Genomic DNA, 15238 nt, shown 5'->3' on the forward strand with positions numbered 1-15238 from the left:
TCCATCAATGTACTGATGTTTAAGGAGGCGTTTTTGACAAATAACAAATTCTGGTCTTGGTCTGATGTTAATTCAAAGGTTTGGTGAATAAACTGTCCCACTGAAAAACTTCACAAGTATAATAATACAGAGATGTGTGTCTCTCTTTTTGTCCTCCAGTGTAAGAAAAGTCCAGTTTCCTGTGAAGGTTTGTCGTTCAGCCGTGCAGCTTCACATGCGAGGAAAACTCAAGAGCGTGACGGTGGAAACTAAACCTGGCCAGGCTGCCGCAGATTTCAAGAAGAGTCGAGACGGTTTCATCCTGCTGTTCCCCGGAAACTAAGAGAGTCCATCCAACCAGACTGCCAACAGATCGGCCTGGACGCCACTGCAGCTTTGCGCCTTTATCAGGACTTTTTCAAATTGTACTTTTAGAAAGATTTTAAAATAATAACCTGGCAGAAGAATTGTTGGTGGAATCTGCTTTTTTCATCCTGAGCTGCATGACGACAGCATTTACCAAAGAATGATCAAAGTGCTGAAGAGCTTTAGAGGCAAACTTGAGAAGTTGGAATTGTTTGTGTTGGTGCAGACACTCCTTCGATCCTTCCGTGTATGAAGCTTGTGTTTTGTTATTATATATCTAAAGTGTTTTTTTGTTTTTTTTTTAAGAAGAATGAGTTAAAGCATACATAGATGCACTTTTTTTTAACAATGCGTACAATCAATCAAGACAAAGCTTTCCAAATATATTTTTGTACATTCAGTAAAACTGCTGCAAAGTCAAACTCTTTAATGTATGTTTTCTCATGCAGCAACAATTTTCCATGTCAGAAGTAAAAAAAAAAAAAAAAAAAAAAACAAGACGGGAAGAAAATAAATTATTCAAGAATTACTCATGCAGTTTCTCTGTGTATTCACTCTCTCCAGTCCATGAACAGCGCTGTTAGAAAATACACTTATCAAAATATTTTTCTTTTAAATGGATTTGGGGCCTGTGGAAAAAAAAAGACAAAAATATGAATAAAAGAGGTCGAGAGCTGGCGTGATTGTGAAGGTTTCCTGCACAAATACAGTCAGTTTACAGTAACAGTAATTCCGCTGTTTGTATGGAGCTTCTCCACCCAGCAGGAAGTGACAGTCAAAGATCTTCAGTCCAAACTGAACCTCTGAACAGCTGCACTCAAGCTCGCCGTCCGGAGAAAGCCTGACTCCGTGACGCAAGAGCCATTTCCTCTGTCGTCCCCTTGGTGTCCTCTGGACCTGTATCATCTCTAGACCACCAGACGACCAGAAAGCCAGGAAAGGAAAAGGAGGAGGGGCGGAGGAGTCGGCGATCAGCCTGGATGTTCATGTGCAAACAAACAGAGATGCAGCGATTTCAGGAAGTTTACAATCATCTCAACCGCAGGGCAGCCTGGATTAGACTGAATATACCAGTCTGATCCTCATCACACCCACATCTCCAATTTTTATCACCTCTCATGGCAAAGATTCTCACATTTCTCACAGCAAATCAGAATGAAGTCTCTCCTCTACTTTTACAGTAACTCAACATTTTAGCCGTTGTGCTGCACAGTTTAGCCATTTCCACGATTGTGCATCTGACACCTACCACAGTGGTTGTGGTCAGTTGTTTACTGTTTGCTTTAATCGTCCTTGAGATGTCTCTGGGACTCTAATTGGAGTCCATCTGTGGCAAACAGAACTGATTGGACCTCGTTTAGAAAGGCACAGCGGGGCAGGGCATGACCTGAACCTCTCTGTGATAAGACTGCTGAGGGACAGATCGTGTGTATACTCCATTTCTCTTCAGAGGAAGGGTGAACGCAGCCAAATGCAGAAAGGGCCTTGACAAAAAGCCTGCGAGCTAAAACAGGGACCGCTGTTCATCTTTCAGCTCGACAGTGACTCGAAGCAAACTGTCAAAAAAGAGCAGGAGTAGCTTCATGACACGTCCCGAACTGAGACTGAAGACAGACAGTCTGAGGGACACACCAGGAGGATTTGAACTAAAGCCTGGATATTCTTGTATATGACATATTTCACTTTCTGTCAATGAGCATAGTTAATGATTATATTATTTTAAAAATCTAGTAAATTAATAAGTATAAAATCCATCATCTACTTTAACCATTAAGGTATTTAAAGGCAAAAAGTGAACTGAGAATGCAGATGGTCCAGTCTAATGAATATTATCTTTCTCCACAAACCCCAAATCTCCCTCCTGCTCCGTAACATTCTGTAAGTCAGTGTTTATTTGTGATCAGGGGGATTTGAATAATATGGAAACAGAGGGAAATGTGTTGTGTCTGTATAAGTGACACACTCAGAGAAATGACTGCAGATCTCAGCTCTGTGTTCATGTTCCAGCGCCTGCATCAACACTTCTCAACTTTGAGTACAAGGGAAAAAAGCAACTTAAAAAAGACGAAAAGCATGTGTAATACATTAACTTGTGATTGTTAATGCATTGAATGCAGAATTTTAAAATGTGCATCAAAGTAGGAGGTAAAATTTGCTGCAGTTCGTTGCAATGCTGTTTATAAGTGCGCTGCTCTGCTCATCAGTGTTATCTGTAATCGACTGCTCTGACCTTTCAGGTAAAAGGTGGAAAAAAAAAGTCGATCTGTGTTTAAAATCTTGTTTATCTTGTTTACTTTGTTTACATTTTGGGGAATTTCACTTTATGTCCCGTTCTTTCCTGTGAGTTTAAAGTAGCGGGTCGCTTTTTAATCCTTGAAGCCTCCTTCGGCCTTCATGTTTGGATTTACAGGTAAGAACGAGGGAATAGATGGATCTGACGGCGTGTTTGTATTTTAATGCTATAAAGTTGACAGGAAGGAAAATATCTGTGACTGGAATCATCGTGTGAAATCAGCAGGCTAATGTGAAAGGCTGGGCTAGTCTGTCGTTAGCCTCTCTGTTAGCCTTTGTGCTAACCTCTCTGTTAGCCTGTCGTTAGCATCTCTGTTAGCCTTTGTGCTAGCCTCTCTGTTAGCTTGTCGTTAGCCTCTCTGTTAGCCTGTGTGTTAGCTTGTTTGTTTGTTTGTTTGTTTGTTTGTTTGTTTAAAAACAGAAAAAAAAATTAAAATAATGTTCTGTAATGCAAAATTGAGATAAAAGTATTCTGCTGTATTTCTGGTGATTTGCGGTTAAATGCCCACTTCAGGTATTTTTCTCATTTGTTGACAGTTAGTTTGTTTAAGGTGATGTGTTAAGGATTGTGTTGACATACTACACTTTTTATCTTGTAACTTCTTAAAGGGACAAAAGGGACAGTGCACTATGACATTTTTTATAGTTTTTACAACATTGTGGTAACCTGTGAAGAAGGATGAGGCCCATACAGGAGTAAACTTTAGTCTGCAGATAATTCCATCTGCCATCAGAACTCTTTTTATTTCTATATCCTCATTGGTTTAAATTTTATTAAAGCTTGATGTTGTGCATAATGGATGATGTGACTGGCTTCAGTGACGTGAGTGTATCATTGCCAGATATCAGCTTGCATGCGGCAGTCCAAGGTGTGGTAGGACGAGATAACGTGATGTCAGTCTGGTCAGTCTGTTATTGCAGCTTCATGTTTCAGAATTACCAGTCGCAGAAAACAACTGACCCGTGAGTTTGCTGACTCCCAGATCAGATGTTGTAAATAATGTAAATGCATGTTGTGTCTTTGAAGTGACTGGGGGGGGCAGAACAGTGATCCTCTGGAGTTGTCATGCGAGTGTCAGCCCGAGGTTAGCGCTGAGACGACAATTATCCGATAATTATGGGGTCGTCGTGACATCCCTTCTTAGGCAGTTTGACACCAATTCACACCTCGATTCTTGCAACTCTCAGCAACTCTCACATGACCGCCATGGCATCTAAATGATCCACAGGTAACATGAATGTGTGAACAAGCCAGAGGAAAGGTCCAGATGCCTGATGAGAGGTTAAACATCTATCCTGCTCCTGGATACATCACATCATTTTTAGATTTTTGTAATTAATGTTATATTTTCTGCATGTCGGGCAGCCCTGGTTCTATTGTCCCGAGCCCCGCTCTGACTGGATTCATTTCTCTTTTACATTAGCTGTTCGTCTGTGTAAAAGCTCAGCTGAGCAGTTGTCATTTGTAAGTGGAATTTACAGAAGGTGCTGCTCTTCTACTTTTACCGTCTTCTGGCCAACATTTGGTGATATTGGCAGATTGTAGCCATTAAAAGTTGACATTAGATATCAGCTGTTCCTGTTTATTCATTAATTTATTCATTTTCCAATACCACTTATGCTTTTCGGCTAATCTGGGGCTGGAACTAATCCTAGCTGACGTCTTGTACGTCTTGGACAGGAATGTGAATGACTTCTGGTGAAAAACAACCTTTCACACTCACATTCACACCTTCGGGTAATTTAGAGTCTCACTCAGTTCCTGTTATATTGTAAATAACAGCAGCAGGAGAGGATTATGTGTTGTCAGGCATTTATCCAGAAATGTCTCAATTTATAATTTAGAAACTCTGGTTTTATGATTCTGCTTTCAACTTTGCTTCACTTTCCACAAATGAGCGATAACTCCAGTTTCCTTTTGGTTTCCGTACTGAACCTTTCCATATCTATGTACAATACACAGCTTTACCCAAAATGCCTTTTGCCATCTAAATCTGCAGCTGTGCAGCAACATGTTCACTTTTTGGTGCACTTTATTTTGAGATCTCAGAGTAAAGTACAAGTAAACATTCGACAGAAATGCCCCTCCTCCACACACCTTAGCCCTTTGCTTTCTGGGCCCATTTTCTCAGAAAATTGACAAAATAAATTTAAGTGTTGTATAATTTAAAGTCTGTTTTGATGACGTCTTTTTGGCACAGTTGATTCAGCTTCTTAGAAAATAAACTCCAGCTGCAGAGGGAACTCATGCTGGAGCAAATGACCGAGATTTGTTTATAGAAAATGAAACAAAAGGCGTCTCGGCATTGGCCTGATATCTGTTACTCTGTAATCTGCCGCTCTGTGTTTCTGCACCAAATAAAAGCGTCTGGGTTCTGTGTGTTAATCTGTTGCCACCACAGAGCCCGTCATCAGCTCAGCCATGAACTGGAAACCACATCTCTTCTCCCAGTTAGAGCTCCACCAGTCACACCAGTCTTATCCCGTAGTGTGCTCCATCACATTCAATCCAAAACAAAGATTTTAGCAGCATATACACTCAACCCATTTGTGGATAATCCCTTAATCATGGATGTAAAAGCTGTGATTTATAAATGAAGTGTGAGAGCAGCTTTTGAAAATGCAAATTGAAGCATATCCTCTCTGGTGTTGAGTTGGTGTGTGCGTGTGTTTGAGACGTGCGCACGTAACAACAGTTACTCATCAGATCAAAACAGGAACATTTTGATCCACCAAAGCAGAATCTTTTTCACAGAATCAGTAGATTTATTCATCGTGCTTTTCTTTCCTCCCACCCCTGACAAACTGATAGGTTTAGTTTAATGACAGCTTTTCCATCCACAAAAGTGCAACTATTATTTCCCTGACTGGTTTCCCCATCACAACCACAGCTGCTGCTGCTGCCAGGCTTGTTTTCTACCAAATTTTTCCAATCATTTTTTTCCTTCTCTGACACCTCCATTCATCTACCTCCATCGCACCGTGAATGAAAGGAACGCTTGTATTTGCCGCCTTCACGATCCGTCACAAGATATTAAGGCATTAATGCAAACAATCAAGTGGTTTCAATGTGGATGCGTGTAAATCAATTCTAATAGTGTCACCGAGCATTTGTTCTGGATTAAGATGAAGTTTCTTGGTTTCTTCCTGCAGTGCTGCTCAAAGTCAAATTCCTCCACCTCTAATCTAATTTATCAGGAGTGGCAGTTGTTGATGCAATCACTTAAAGCGCCATGCAATTCCATTACAAAAAGACTGGCACCTGGTCCGTCTCCCTTTAGAGATTAGCAGCCCTGCAGTGAGGATTTGGTAATGAGTTGGAGAGGATTTACCAGTGGGAATATAATATGTGTCCCAGAGCTGCTGTGTTTTTTCCTCTTCTAAATCCTCTCAGTGCAGACCAGGCCACTGGTTTGGTCAGTGCTGCAGGTTTTCCAGCGTCTCTCCGTCATCAAGCCCGGGGGAGGTCACATGCTGGAGATTACAGTAACATGAGGGGGGAGATTGGTTTTTGCTTTGGCTCACTCTGAATCAACATGCCATCAGTCCAAATGCTTCCTATAATCAGGAAATATTTCAGAAACCACTTTTAATTGCTGCTGTCACGTGAAACCACTTCACAGTCTATATTCAAGTTAAAAACTTTAAAACAAACCTCCAATAGAAGTGAAAGTCCTGCTTTTAAGGTAAATAAAAATAGTTTTAAATGTTGGCCGAAGACCAATGTCCAAAGGAAGCAGTGGAGACCAAATATATAAAGAGAAATAGATAAAACCAACATCTTTAGGAAGAGTAGTTTTTCTTTTTAGTTTCATATTGAACAGATAAACATGAAATCATCATCAGTCCATGAGGAAGGATTTCACCCAAAATATTTCTACATTGGCAGGAAAATGAGCAGGATAGTTATTCATGATATATTAATGTATAAAGGGTTTTAATGTAATGAAACATAGTGGTAGTCATTTATATATATATATATATATATATATGTGGCTTTAACAAGAGCTGTCCAGTGAAATTTGACATCTCTGGATGGACTGGAGTCCCCTCTGGCGTTGTCCTTCACCCACTTCTTATGACTGCATGGCTGATTGAACCATCTGTTCGCTCAGTCAGGATGTGACAGCGAGCGGCTCCTCTCCAAGGTCCCAAACTGTACCATGATCTGTAAAGAATCTCACAGTGGAGGCTGACCCTGATGTTACCTTTAAAGCTCAGCTGCAGCAGATCAGCAGATCTGTGTTACCGTCATTATGGTGAAAGTGAACTTTGGTGCGTGAAACTGTTCCACGTCTTGAGATTTAAGAAATTAGATTTATATTTCTCAAATGCATATATGGTCACAATGATGGTCACTTGAAGCTCCTCTCCTACTGCAGTTTAAAAGGATGGTGGAAGTTAGCAATTGATTTAAAACATAACCTGCGCAAACTAGTGAGGCCTAACCAGTTTGGCCATTTACAGCTTGGACTGAAGGTATTGAGGTGGCAGACACGCAGACGACTGGAACACTTTGTGCTTTGGTCTTATTAACGTGAGGAGTTTTGCACTGAGCTTGGACACGTGAAGAAATCCAAAGCTTGACAGATCAGCTTTGTCTGGTGCTCTTATTCACCTGTTTGTTTGGACAGCTGCTATTAAAGAAGGATTTTCTTATGTTTGCACTTTTTAATTATTGTTGCAAATGACTGACGACTCACTTTCTGTTGAAAAATGAGAAGCTGAAAGTAGTCGATTGTGGTGAGCCTGAACTAGAAAAGTGTTGCTGTTGCTTGAATTGATAATGTCTCTGGATACCATCCATGGGCTGCATTGAAGGTGGGGTTGTTGGAGCATGTTGGATCCCAGAGGGCTGATAAAAACCAGTGAACAGCAGCCGAGTCTTTCAGGAAGCCGCTGGGAACTAACACATCCACTATAGAAGTGTGACACTGGGAGGCAGCGAGCTCGGTGATTTGTGTCCTCGGAGGACGGGAGGAAGCTGGAAAGCACTCAGTCAGGCTGTGGCAGCCATCTGCAGCGAATCCTCTTCATCTCACTTCATCTGTCCTCTTTTTTTTTTTTTTAACCCATCCTGGCCTCACCTCCTTCACCTCTCTGCCCTGTGAGGTGTCCCCAGTCGTAGCCACTGACCCCAGCTCTGACCAGCTGCATATGTTTGGGGTTTTCTTTTCCCCCTGCTGCTGCTGTCTCAGTTCAGCATTGTGAACAGATTATAAATGGCATTTAAATAATCATTCTCCAATACCATCAGACAGAGAGCCCAGACAGACGCATCGCGCCTCAGTAAGTAAGCTGCTTTGACTGAAAAGTCAGTTTTGAGTCTTAGTTTTGTGGCAGACATCTGGTCCATGATAGAAGCTGAATGCTAAATCTGTTAAAAAAATGAAAAATGTGGCATTTCACTGTCGGTTCATTGTGGTGTTTCACAGATCTGTGTTCTGTATGGGGAAATGGATGAGTAGTAGAAGACGGAATGATGCTTCTACTCTTCATGTCTCAGTTTTAACAACAGAGAACTGAACTCAGCGGCAGAACTCGACTTATGTTCGTTCATGTTTTCCCATCATGCAGTGCAGCATGTTGCTGGGCCGAGGCTGCAGCTCAGGATTTCCACCTGTGGTTGTGGCAGAGGGTGGTGATTGACTGCAAGGACACGCTCAGATGGGGCGAGGCCAAACGGCCATCTGCAGCGCCGGGCTATTGTGTAGCTGTGCATTAAGCTTTTTTATGTCCCACATGAATTTACAGCCAGACTGAAGTTAGTTGGATTGCAGGCGGAGAGTTTATCACGTGTGATGTGCGGAGAACAAAAGCCAGTTTTGGTTAAGTGTGTGAACGTCGCAGATGCAACAGTGTAAGAAAGCTGCACGTGTATGAAAAGAGAGAAACATCAGGTTTGGATTTCAGCTCAATACTTTATTAAATAATCAACATAGTAAACATCATCATCATGAAAAGGAAACAAACAAACAAACAAAACATGGAGAAATGAAACAGTCACATTTGTTTTACTTCAAGTTTTCCCTGTCAACAGTATTTAACTTCATAGCCACAGAAATGCTGCGGTGGCTTTACAAAAGTCACTGGAGGTGATGTGCTGCCTCATTTTGGTGTGACAGTTTTAATGATGGCTGAGGGAGGTAACCATGGAAACTCAGGGGTACCTGGGCGGTGACGGACAGATAATATATTTATCTCCATACTAACATCTGTCCAGTGTTGGCACAACACAGCGGAGGTGTTGCGTTGATCTGGAGACGGTGAAGTCTGAATAGCTATGGTCGCCGAGGCCGCGGGCCGAGCAAGAGCCGCCTACGACAAATGCTACATGTACAATGGCCGACTTTGTGCCGCCAGCTGGTGCATTGGTGAAAAAAGCTATTGATAGCTTGTAACTTCGATCAGTCCTTTACTGTACTCTGTGTGAATCTGAGGGGGGGCAGTGAGTTCCTTGTTGCGGGAGATGACGCTGTCTTTATGAATTTTAGCAACAAAACAGGCTGAACCTAAAAAACGTCCATCTCACCACATCTTTACTTCGCAAAATGACAAATCAAGTTCAAAACCATAGACGTTAAGTTAAAATTCTGTTATAACGCATATGAAGTCACATGCTTTGCTATTTCAAGCTTGAGAGAATGATTTGAGTTTTTTTTTTTTTCCTTTTGTTTCTAAACACGGACAGACGATTATGATAGTTGAACCTGCAGTCACAAGAGACTTTAATACTGTTGATATCATGTTTCCTACGAAGAAACACTCCAATGAGATCCAGTTTTAAGTCACCAAAGAAATAATCTTTCATTTAAAACATCACATATAAAAATGAAATATAAGCAGAGGTAAAAAAAAAAAAAAAAAAAAAAACTAAGAAAAATCTCTAAACTACCTGGCTGACATGCATGCTACTACACAGCAAGACTATTTCTTTTTGTTCATGGTTTCATTCTTAACAGCTCTTTTTGTTACACATCCACATATTTACATCATCAGTCGAAGGTATGACATTTAAATCTCATACCAACCTACAGCAGCAGCAACAGCAGCAGCAGCAGCAGCACACTGAAATAACACAACTCACAGAGCTGTGGCGACTTAGAAGATAATCCTGGTGATAGATTGATATTTCTCTTACTGTCAACAAATCCCATGGAAACACCAAAACCAACATTTAATTTATCCACAACCAACCAATCGTCGCTGTTGCAAAGGTCTTATATATCAATATTGTTTTGCGTCACAGAGTAAATCCTCTATATGGTATCCTGCTGCTGTATTCATCCACAGCTGGAAATAGTCCTCAGCAAGTTTACAAATTTCTCCTGTTTCCATCAAGAAATGTGTTGTTTTTTTTGTTTTGTTTTTACATTACAGACAGAGAAAGTACTAAAATGCAGTCTAATGCGTGGGACTTGTTGACAGTAGGAAAAATACAAAATAACACCATCAGTACCCTTAAAATCTTTGTCACATTGTCCACAAGAAGAAGCCAGAATCTGAAACAGCCTGTAAAGCAGAGGTGCCAAAGTCCCAGATGAAGGTCCTGTCCACATATTAAGATCCCGTTTGCTCTAAATGTCAGCTTTAATCTTGTTAAAAAAGCGTTACAAATGAGCCGCAGCGATGTCACAGGCATCATGTGTCTCTTCGCCGTCCGTCACTTAGGAGAGCTCAGGAGTCATGCTGAGGGCTTTGATTGGATGAACAGAATTAGAGCTCATGTTGAGATGTGAGTTAATTGGCTTTGAAGCCGCTTCGTCCGGTGAAACGACCACAGGAGCAGCTACAACCATCCAGCACGGCGCTGATTGGGGGGGGGGACAGTTGCCTACCAAATTTATGTCACATTTAACAAATGTCATCATATTTTTTAATTGGTAAATAAACAATAGATAAACCTGTTTCCTGTGTGTCTGTGCCATGAGGGAGTACGAAGAAAGAGACAAACTTAAGCGAGGGTTGTTTCTTTGTTTAGTTTGGTTTGTTTTTTTCCTCAGCCGTCACTGCTGTCAGGGCAGCAGTTAATATCAGCATCGCTTGAGCATGTTGTTCTGAATCTTCTCAATTAATTAACGTCCAGGTCTGCAGGAGACGGCTGGTGAAAGCAGATGTTGCCCTTAACTTTGACCCACATTCGCACGCACACACACTCGACCAATCTGATGCCAACAAACAGTCCCATTCTGCCCTTCCTCGTCCTGACAATGGCTGGCGGGTGTGGGGTGTCAAATCCAATGAAACAGGCCGGGAACAACAGCTGAGTGTGTGTTGATATGAGGCTGGGAGGGGAGGGGAGGGGAGGGGAGGGGAGGGGAGTCGGGGGGGTCCAGCCAAGACACAAGTGTCCTTGTTAAAGCTGGAGCCAGGATGGAGAGAGAGAGAGAGAGAGAGAGAGCTGCAGTGACCGCCACGACGAGCCCAAAATGGCTGCCGATCAACACTCTAGACAGAGACAGCGGCAGCATCGGCGGGGGCGTTTCACTTCTGTCGTCTCTCTCTACATCCCGAAGGCGAGTTTGACTCCAGTAAACCCGAGCAGAAGATCTGGTCTTTCTCCGAGGCACCTGGCTAAGACTGTACAGGAAGTCTGACACCAAATCTCATCAGATCCTGAACCTTTTACTAATTTCTTCCATCCTTTGCTCCCTCTCTCTGTTTGATTGGGCGGGGGGGATTAGGCCTGGATTACCCAAGGAGAGCACCAAGGAGTGTTTGTATGCACATCAGATCTTACAGGGTTGCCTGTTTATCATATGACCTTGTGGATGAGTGTAGCATCACAGCAGAGCGTAAAAGGGCGACTCCCTCATTTGGAGGGAGGCGGAGCCGCAAAACGTCCAACTGCCCAAACGATCCGAGGCCACATGCTACTGTTGCCAACATTTAGTGGTGGATGTTTAAGGCTTTGAAACAATTCCCAGCCTCAAGCCAAGAAAATGGCCAACAACAGAGGAAAGAAAAAAAAAGTCTCTCTGTCAGACTTGTGTTTGTTACTGTGGTTTTTTTTTTGCAACTTTTAATTGTTGGCAGGTTGGATGCATACATTTATCCAAACGAATTTGTTTGGATAAAAACAAAAAATGAAGAAAATTGATAAAAATGCTAAAATCTCACTCCAGATATATAATTTGCAACCGTTTCACTGCTTATTTCCCTTTTATGTGCTGAGAGCCAGTCTGATGCATAGTGATCAGCTAATTTGTGCTTTTCTGCTACTTTTCTATCTACTTTCTGCACATCGAAGCATTTTTCGCAGCAGACAGCATCTGAAGATATGAACCGTAAACTGATCTTTTGCAGCAGGACACTAAGCTCGTGGTCAGCTTGGGACACGAAACCCAGATGAATATTATATCTTGTGTGCTTTTAAATTAAAGAGAGCAGTAAAGTTCATTTGTGACCCATCTCTGTAAAACACGAACACATTTACAACACGCAGGAAATGGAGATTGAAGTCACTGGAGCACAAATGCCAATGGTTCATTTAAGCGAGTAATTTAGGAGAGAAAACAACTCCCTGTTCCCAAAAGCCTCTCGATGGCAGATGAGGATGTCCGGCTGACTGATGGGAAAGTGGGACAAATTCAGGAGCAACACCAACGAAGCCCATCAACCACAACAGCTCTCATCTGTCATTCCTGCCTGGGTCGCTCTCTCACACAACAGAAGAGTTTTTATTCACACACCGAAGAGAGTGCATCGCACAAGACGAGGCATTTAAGTGTGTGTGTGTGTGTGTTTACAGTCCAGCCCGGCCAGGATTAGCCACTGATGCTCTGCAGGGCTGCCGAGTGGACAAGAGGGGGGCAGTGGAGAGCAGGGAGGGGCTGCAGTAATCTGCTAATCTCATTAATACCCCGGCTGTGGGTGCCCTGTCAACAAGACGCAGGGAACAAAGGATGGGGTAAACAGCTGACGACCCTGGCTGCCGTCCACCGCACAATGCCTACGCACGTTAACGCAAACACTACGCCTCCTGGAACACAAAGCACGGCAATCTGAAACCCGTATTCTGGGTGCAGCAGGAAGCGTCCCTCCAGATGAGATAAAACAGACACTCACAGGCAGGTTTAGTCGGGTAAAGATTAAAAAAAACAAAAAACAAACAAACACCAAACAAAGCAGCAACTGTCCCCTCAGGTCAGAAAACCCCCAAAAGGCTCCTCAAAACACTGCCTGTTCACTTTTCTTCACTGATTACACGGCACACAGCAGGACCAGCGGGACCTGACATGGACATCTCAGCTGCTCCCATCAGTCTGAGTCACTTTGCACTGCCGGCTTCACCAGCTGAGGACGTCGGGACGTCTCCTCGTCTTGTCCAGGAAAACAAAGGTGGATTATTCTATCGCTGAGGGTGAATGACGTTATTTAAAAATCCTTGTGCTGTTCCTACTGAGTGGTGACATTCAGCCAAGTGAGGGTGGGACACTGGCTTTGCAGATCCTGATGAATTGTGTGGAGATGTGGGGGGAGGGGGGGTGGGCAGCTGGTCAGCTGGGAAGACAGGGACCAGCCTCAGATGGCACAGGTGGACCAAACATTTCCTCAACTCGTGTAAACTCAGGTGGAAAAAAAGTTCATGTAAGCCTCTGTTTATGTGCAAATGATCAGAAATAACCTTCATGGGAAAAAAGTTTCTATCTGTGGCGGAAACAGACGACAGACACAAACACAGATGGAGTGAATAAATAAGTCTTTTGTGGAAAGAGGCTTTCAATACTTCTGCAGAGAAGCAGAAAACGGGAGGGAGGTCTGCATGAGACAAATGTGTGTGCACGGACGTACAAAAAGGCATGCGGTCAGCAAAGGACGGGTGCTCCGACCTCCTCTCACCGATCCAGCACCCGACTGTAGTCCTGAGGGCCGCAGGCGCCTTCACTCTTCAGTTCGGCAAATACTTGAGTGAAAAAGTGCGGGTCTGCGTTGATGCGCAGCATCTTGGCGCTGGTGGCGTCGATGATGGCGAGGCAGCGGTCCCAGAAGGCCTCCTTACCGGCCTCCACCAGGAAGGGCTTGAGCGGGTACGAGATCTCGTTGCCCATGTAGGAGTAGGACAGGTAGAGGCAGGTGAGCAGGATGGCCTGCAGCTCGTGCTCCGACGCCACCAGGTCACCATCCACCACGTCTCGGCACAGCATGTAGACGAAGACCACGTTGGCCGGCGTGACGAAGGCCTGGTCCTGCCAACCCTGCAGCAGCAGCGAGCGGTCCACGGCCCGCAGCCAGAGCACCGGGTCGGCCGGGGACAGGTGCTTCAGGCGGTAGCAGCGACAGCACAGGAACTCTCCCAGGCAGCGCAGGAGCTCGCTGGTGGAGGCCTGGACGATGACGCGCTTCGGAGAGGACGTCAGGCCGCCCTGGGGGACTTTTTTCACGGAGGAGAGCTGCTGGGATTTGTTGTATCCGTATCCGTGGCCCTGACCCATCCCCAGCCCATAGCCCAGCCCCAGACCCAGTCCTGCTGGGCCCTCGTAGCTGGACAGGTTGGCACACGACAGCGACTTCTTCACATTCTCCCGGTTGAGGTGCAGCACCGCGTCCTTCTGGTAGACGTTGATGTTGTTGTTGTTCAGGGGTTCCCCGAGGCCCCCCGGACCTCCGGGGCCTTTCTTGGAGTTGCCCTTCTTCTTCGTGGAGGCCACCAGTCGTTTCCAGGTCAGCGCCGGCAGGAAGATGGACTGGCCCCTCTTCAGGCCGCGGTCCTTCTGGCTGTTGAGGGAGCGGCTGCTGAGGCTCGGGTAGTGGCTGAGCGAGCCCGGACGGCTGTCATAGTATCCGGACTTGCGGGAGCCGGGCGACAGCGACAGCACGGTGCCCATGGTGAGTCACAGCTCCAGAGATTAGACCGTCTCAGAGGAGGAAGGTGTTTCGCCTCTGCTTTATTTCTCCAGCTCCAGGAGACGTGAACGCTCAAGAAGAGGAGCTGAGCAGTGCAGACATGTCAGATAAATCAGAGCGGTGGACACGTTCAACGTCACCTGCAGCAACGAAACACAACAGAGGAGATTATTGTTAACACAACAAGGATTTCACACAAACACAAACCTACTTTACATTTTGACTTCCACAGAGAAGACGCCAAAGTTTCCAAACACCTTAAAATACGTCAGTATTTCAGCCTGGAAACTTCACCAGGAGCTGGAACAGGCTGCTTTAATGAATGAAGAATTGACTGGAAGGAGTTTTTTTTTTATTCTGCAGTCTGCACAAATCTTTGAGCTTCTACTCTGAAAGAAAGCTTCAGTTTCATCTGCCTGACCTGAGAGACTGCTTCTGTCCACAAAAACACATCCACCGTTCTGCCTCACCTGTCCGAGAGGTTCAGGTGAGGCTGTTGGTTGTTGTTTTCACTCTTTTGCCGCAGTCCTCAGGAGCGCAGCCGGATCCGGACGCAGCGGAGGGTCGCTCCTCTCCACCGACTCTTCAGAGAAGCGGAGTCCGCAGCGGAGCGTCGGAGCTCGGCAGCCGCGGTGCAGAGGACACGCTCCGGGCCGGGGTTAATCTCTCCTCCATGTCCCGGGTCGGAAAACCAAAATTCAACTTTTTCACAGCGCCCGAGTCCTTCCGACGCATCTCATGTCCGCTCCCACAG

The 15238-nt window shown here is 44.5% G+C and overlaps 2 protein-coding genes across 4 annotated transcripts in view; one reads left to right on the forward strand and one right to left on the reverse strand.

Annotated features, from left to right (window-relative positions):
* The window catches only part of myo1g (myosin IG), a 36659-nt gene extending 35816 nt beyond the window's left edge, over window positions 1–843 (forward strand). The window contains exon 23 of one of the 2 annotated variants that reach the window (XM_029514529.1): window positions 160–843. In XM_029514529.1, the coding sequence (XP_029370389.1) occupies window positions 160–322 (163 nt within the window). In that variant the 3' untranslated portion in view covers window positions 323–843. The remainder of the gene's footprint in view (window positions 1–159) is intronic. The other variant, XM_029514530.1, reaches the window with a different exon arrangement.
* Window positions 844–9421: 8578 nt separating this feature from the next.
* LOC115050974 (cyclin-dependent kinase 5 activator 1) lies at window positions 9422–15003 on the reverse strand. 2 transcript variants are annotated; one of them, XM_029514174.1, is made up of 2 exons: window positions 14955–15003; window positions 9422–14624 (listed from the first exon to the last, which is right to left on the reverse strand). In XM_029514174.1, exon 2 carries the CDS (start codon window positions 14463–14465, stop codon window positions 13476–13478), a length of 990 nt encoding a protein of 329 aa, XP_029370034.1. In that variant the 5' UTR covers window positions 14466–14624; window positions 14955–15003; the 3' UTR covers window positions 9422–13475. The 2 variants fall into 2 exon arrangements, with proteins under 2 accessions (XP_029370034.1, XP_029370035.1); XM_029514175.1 differs by having other exon boundaries at window positions 14906–14983.
* Window positions 15004–15238: the final 235 nt, after the last annotated feature.

Source organism: Echeneis naucrates, chromosome 11, assembly GCF_900963305.1.
Source record: "Echeneis naucrates chromosome 11, fEcheNa1.1, whole genome shotgun sequence".
NCBI lineage: Eukaryota > Metazoa > Chordata > Actinopteri > Carangiformes > Echeneidae > Echeneis > Echeneis naucrates.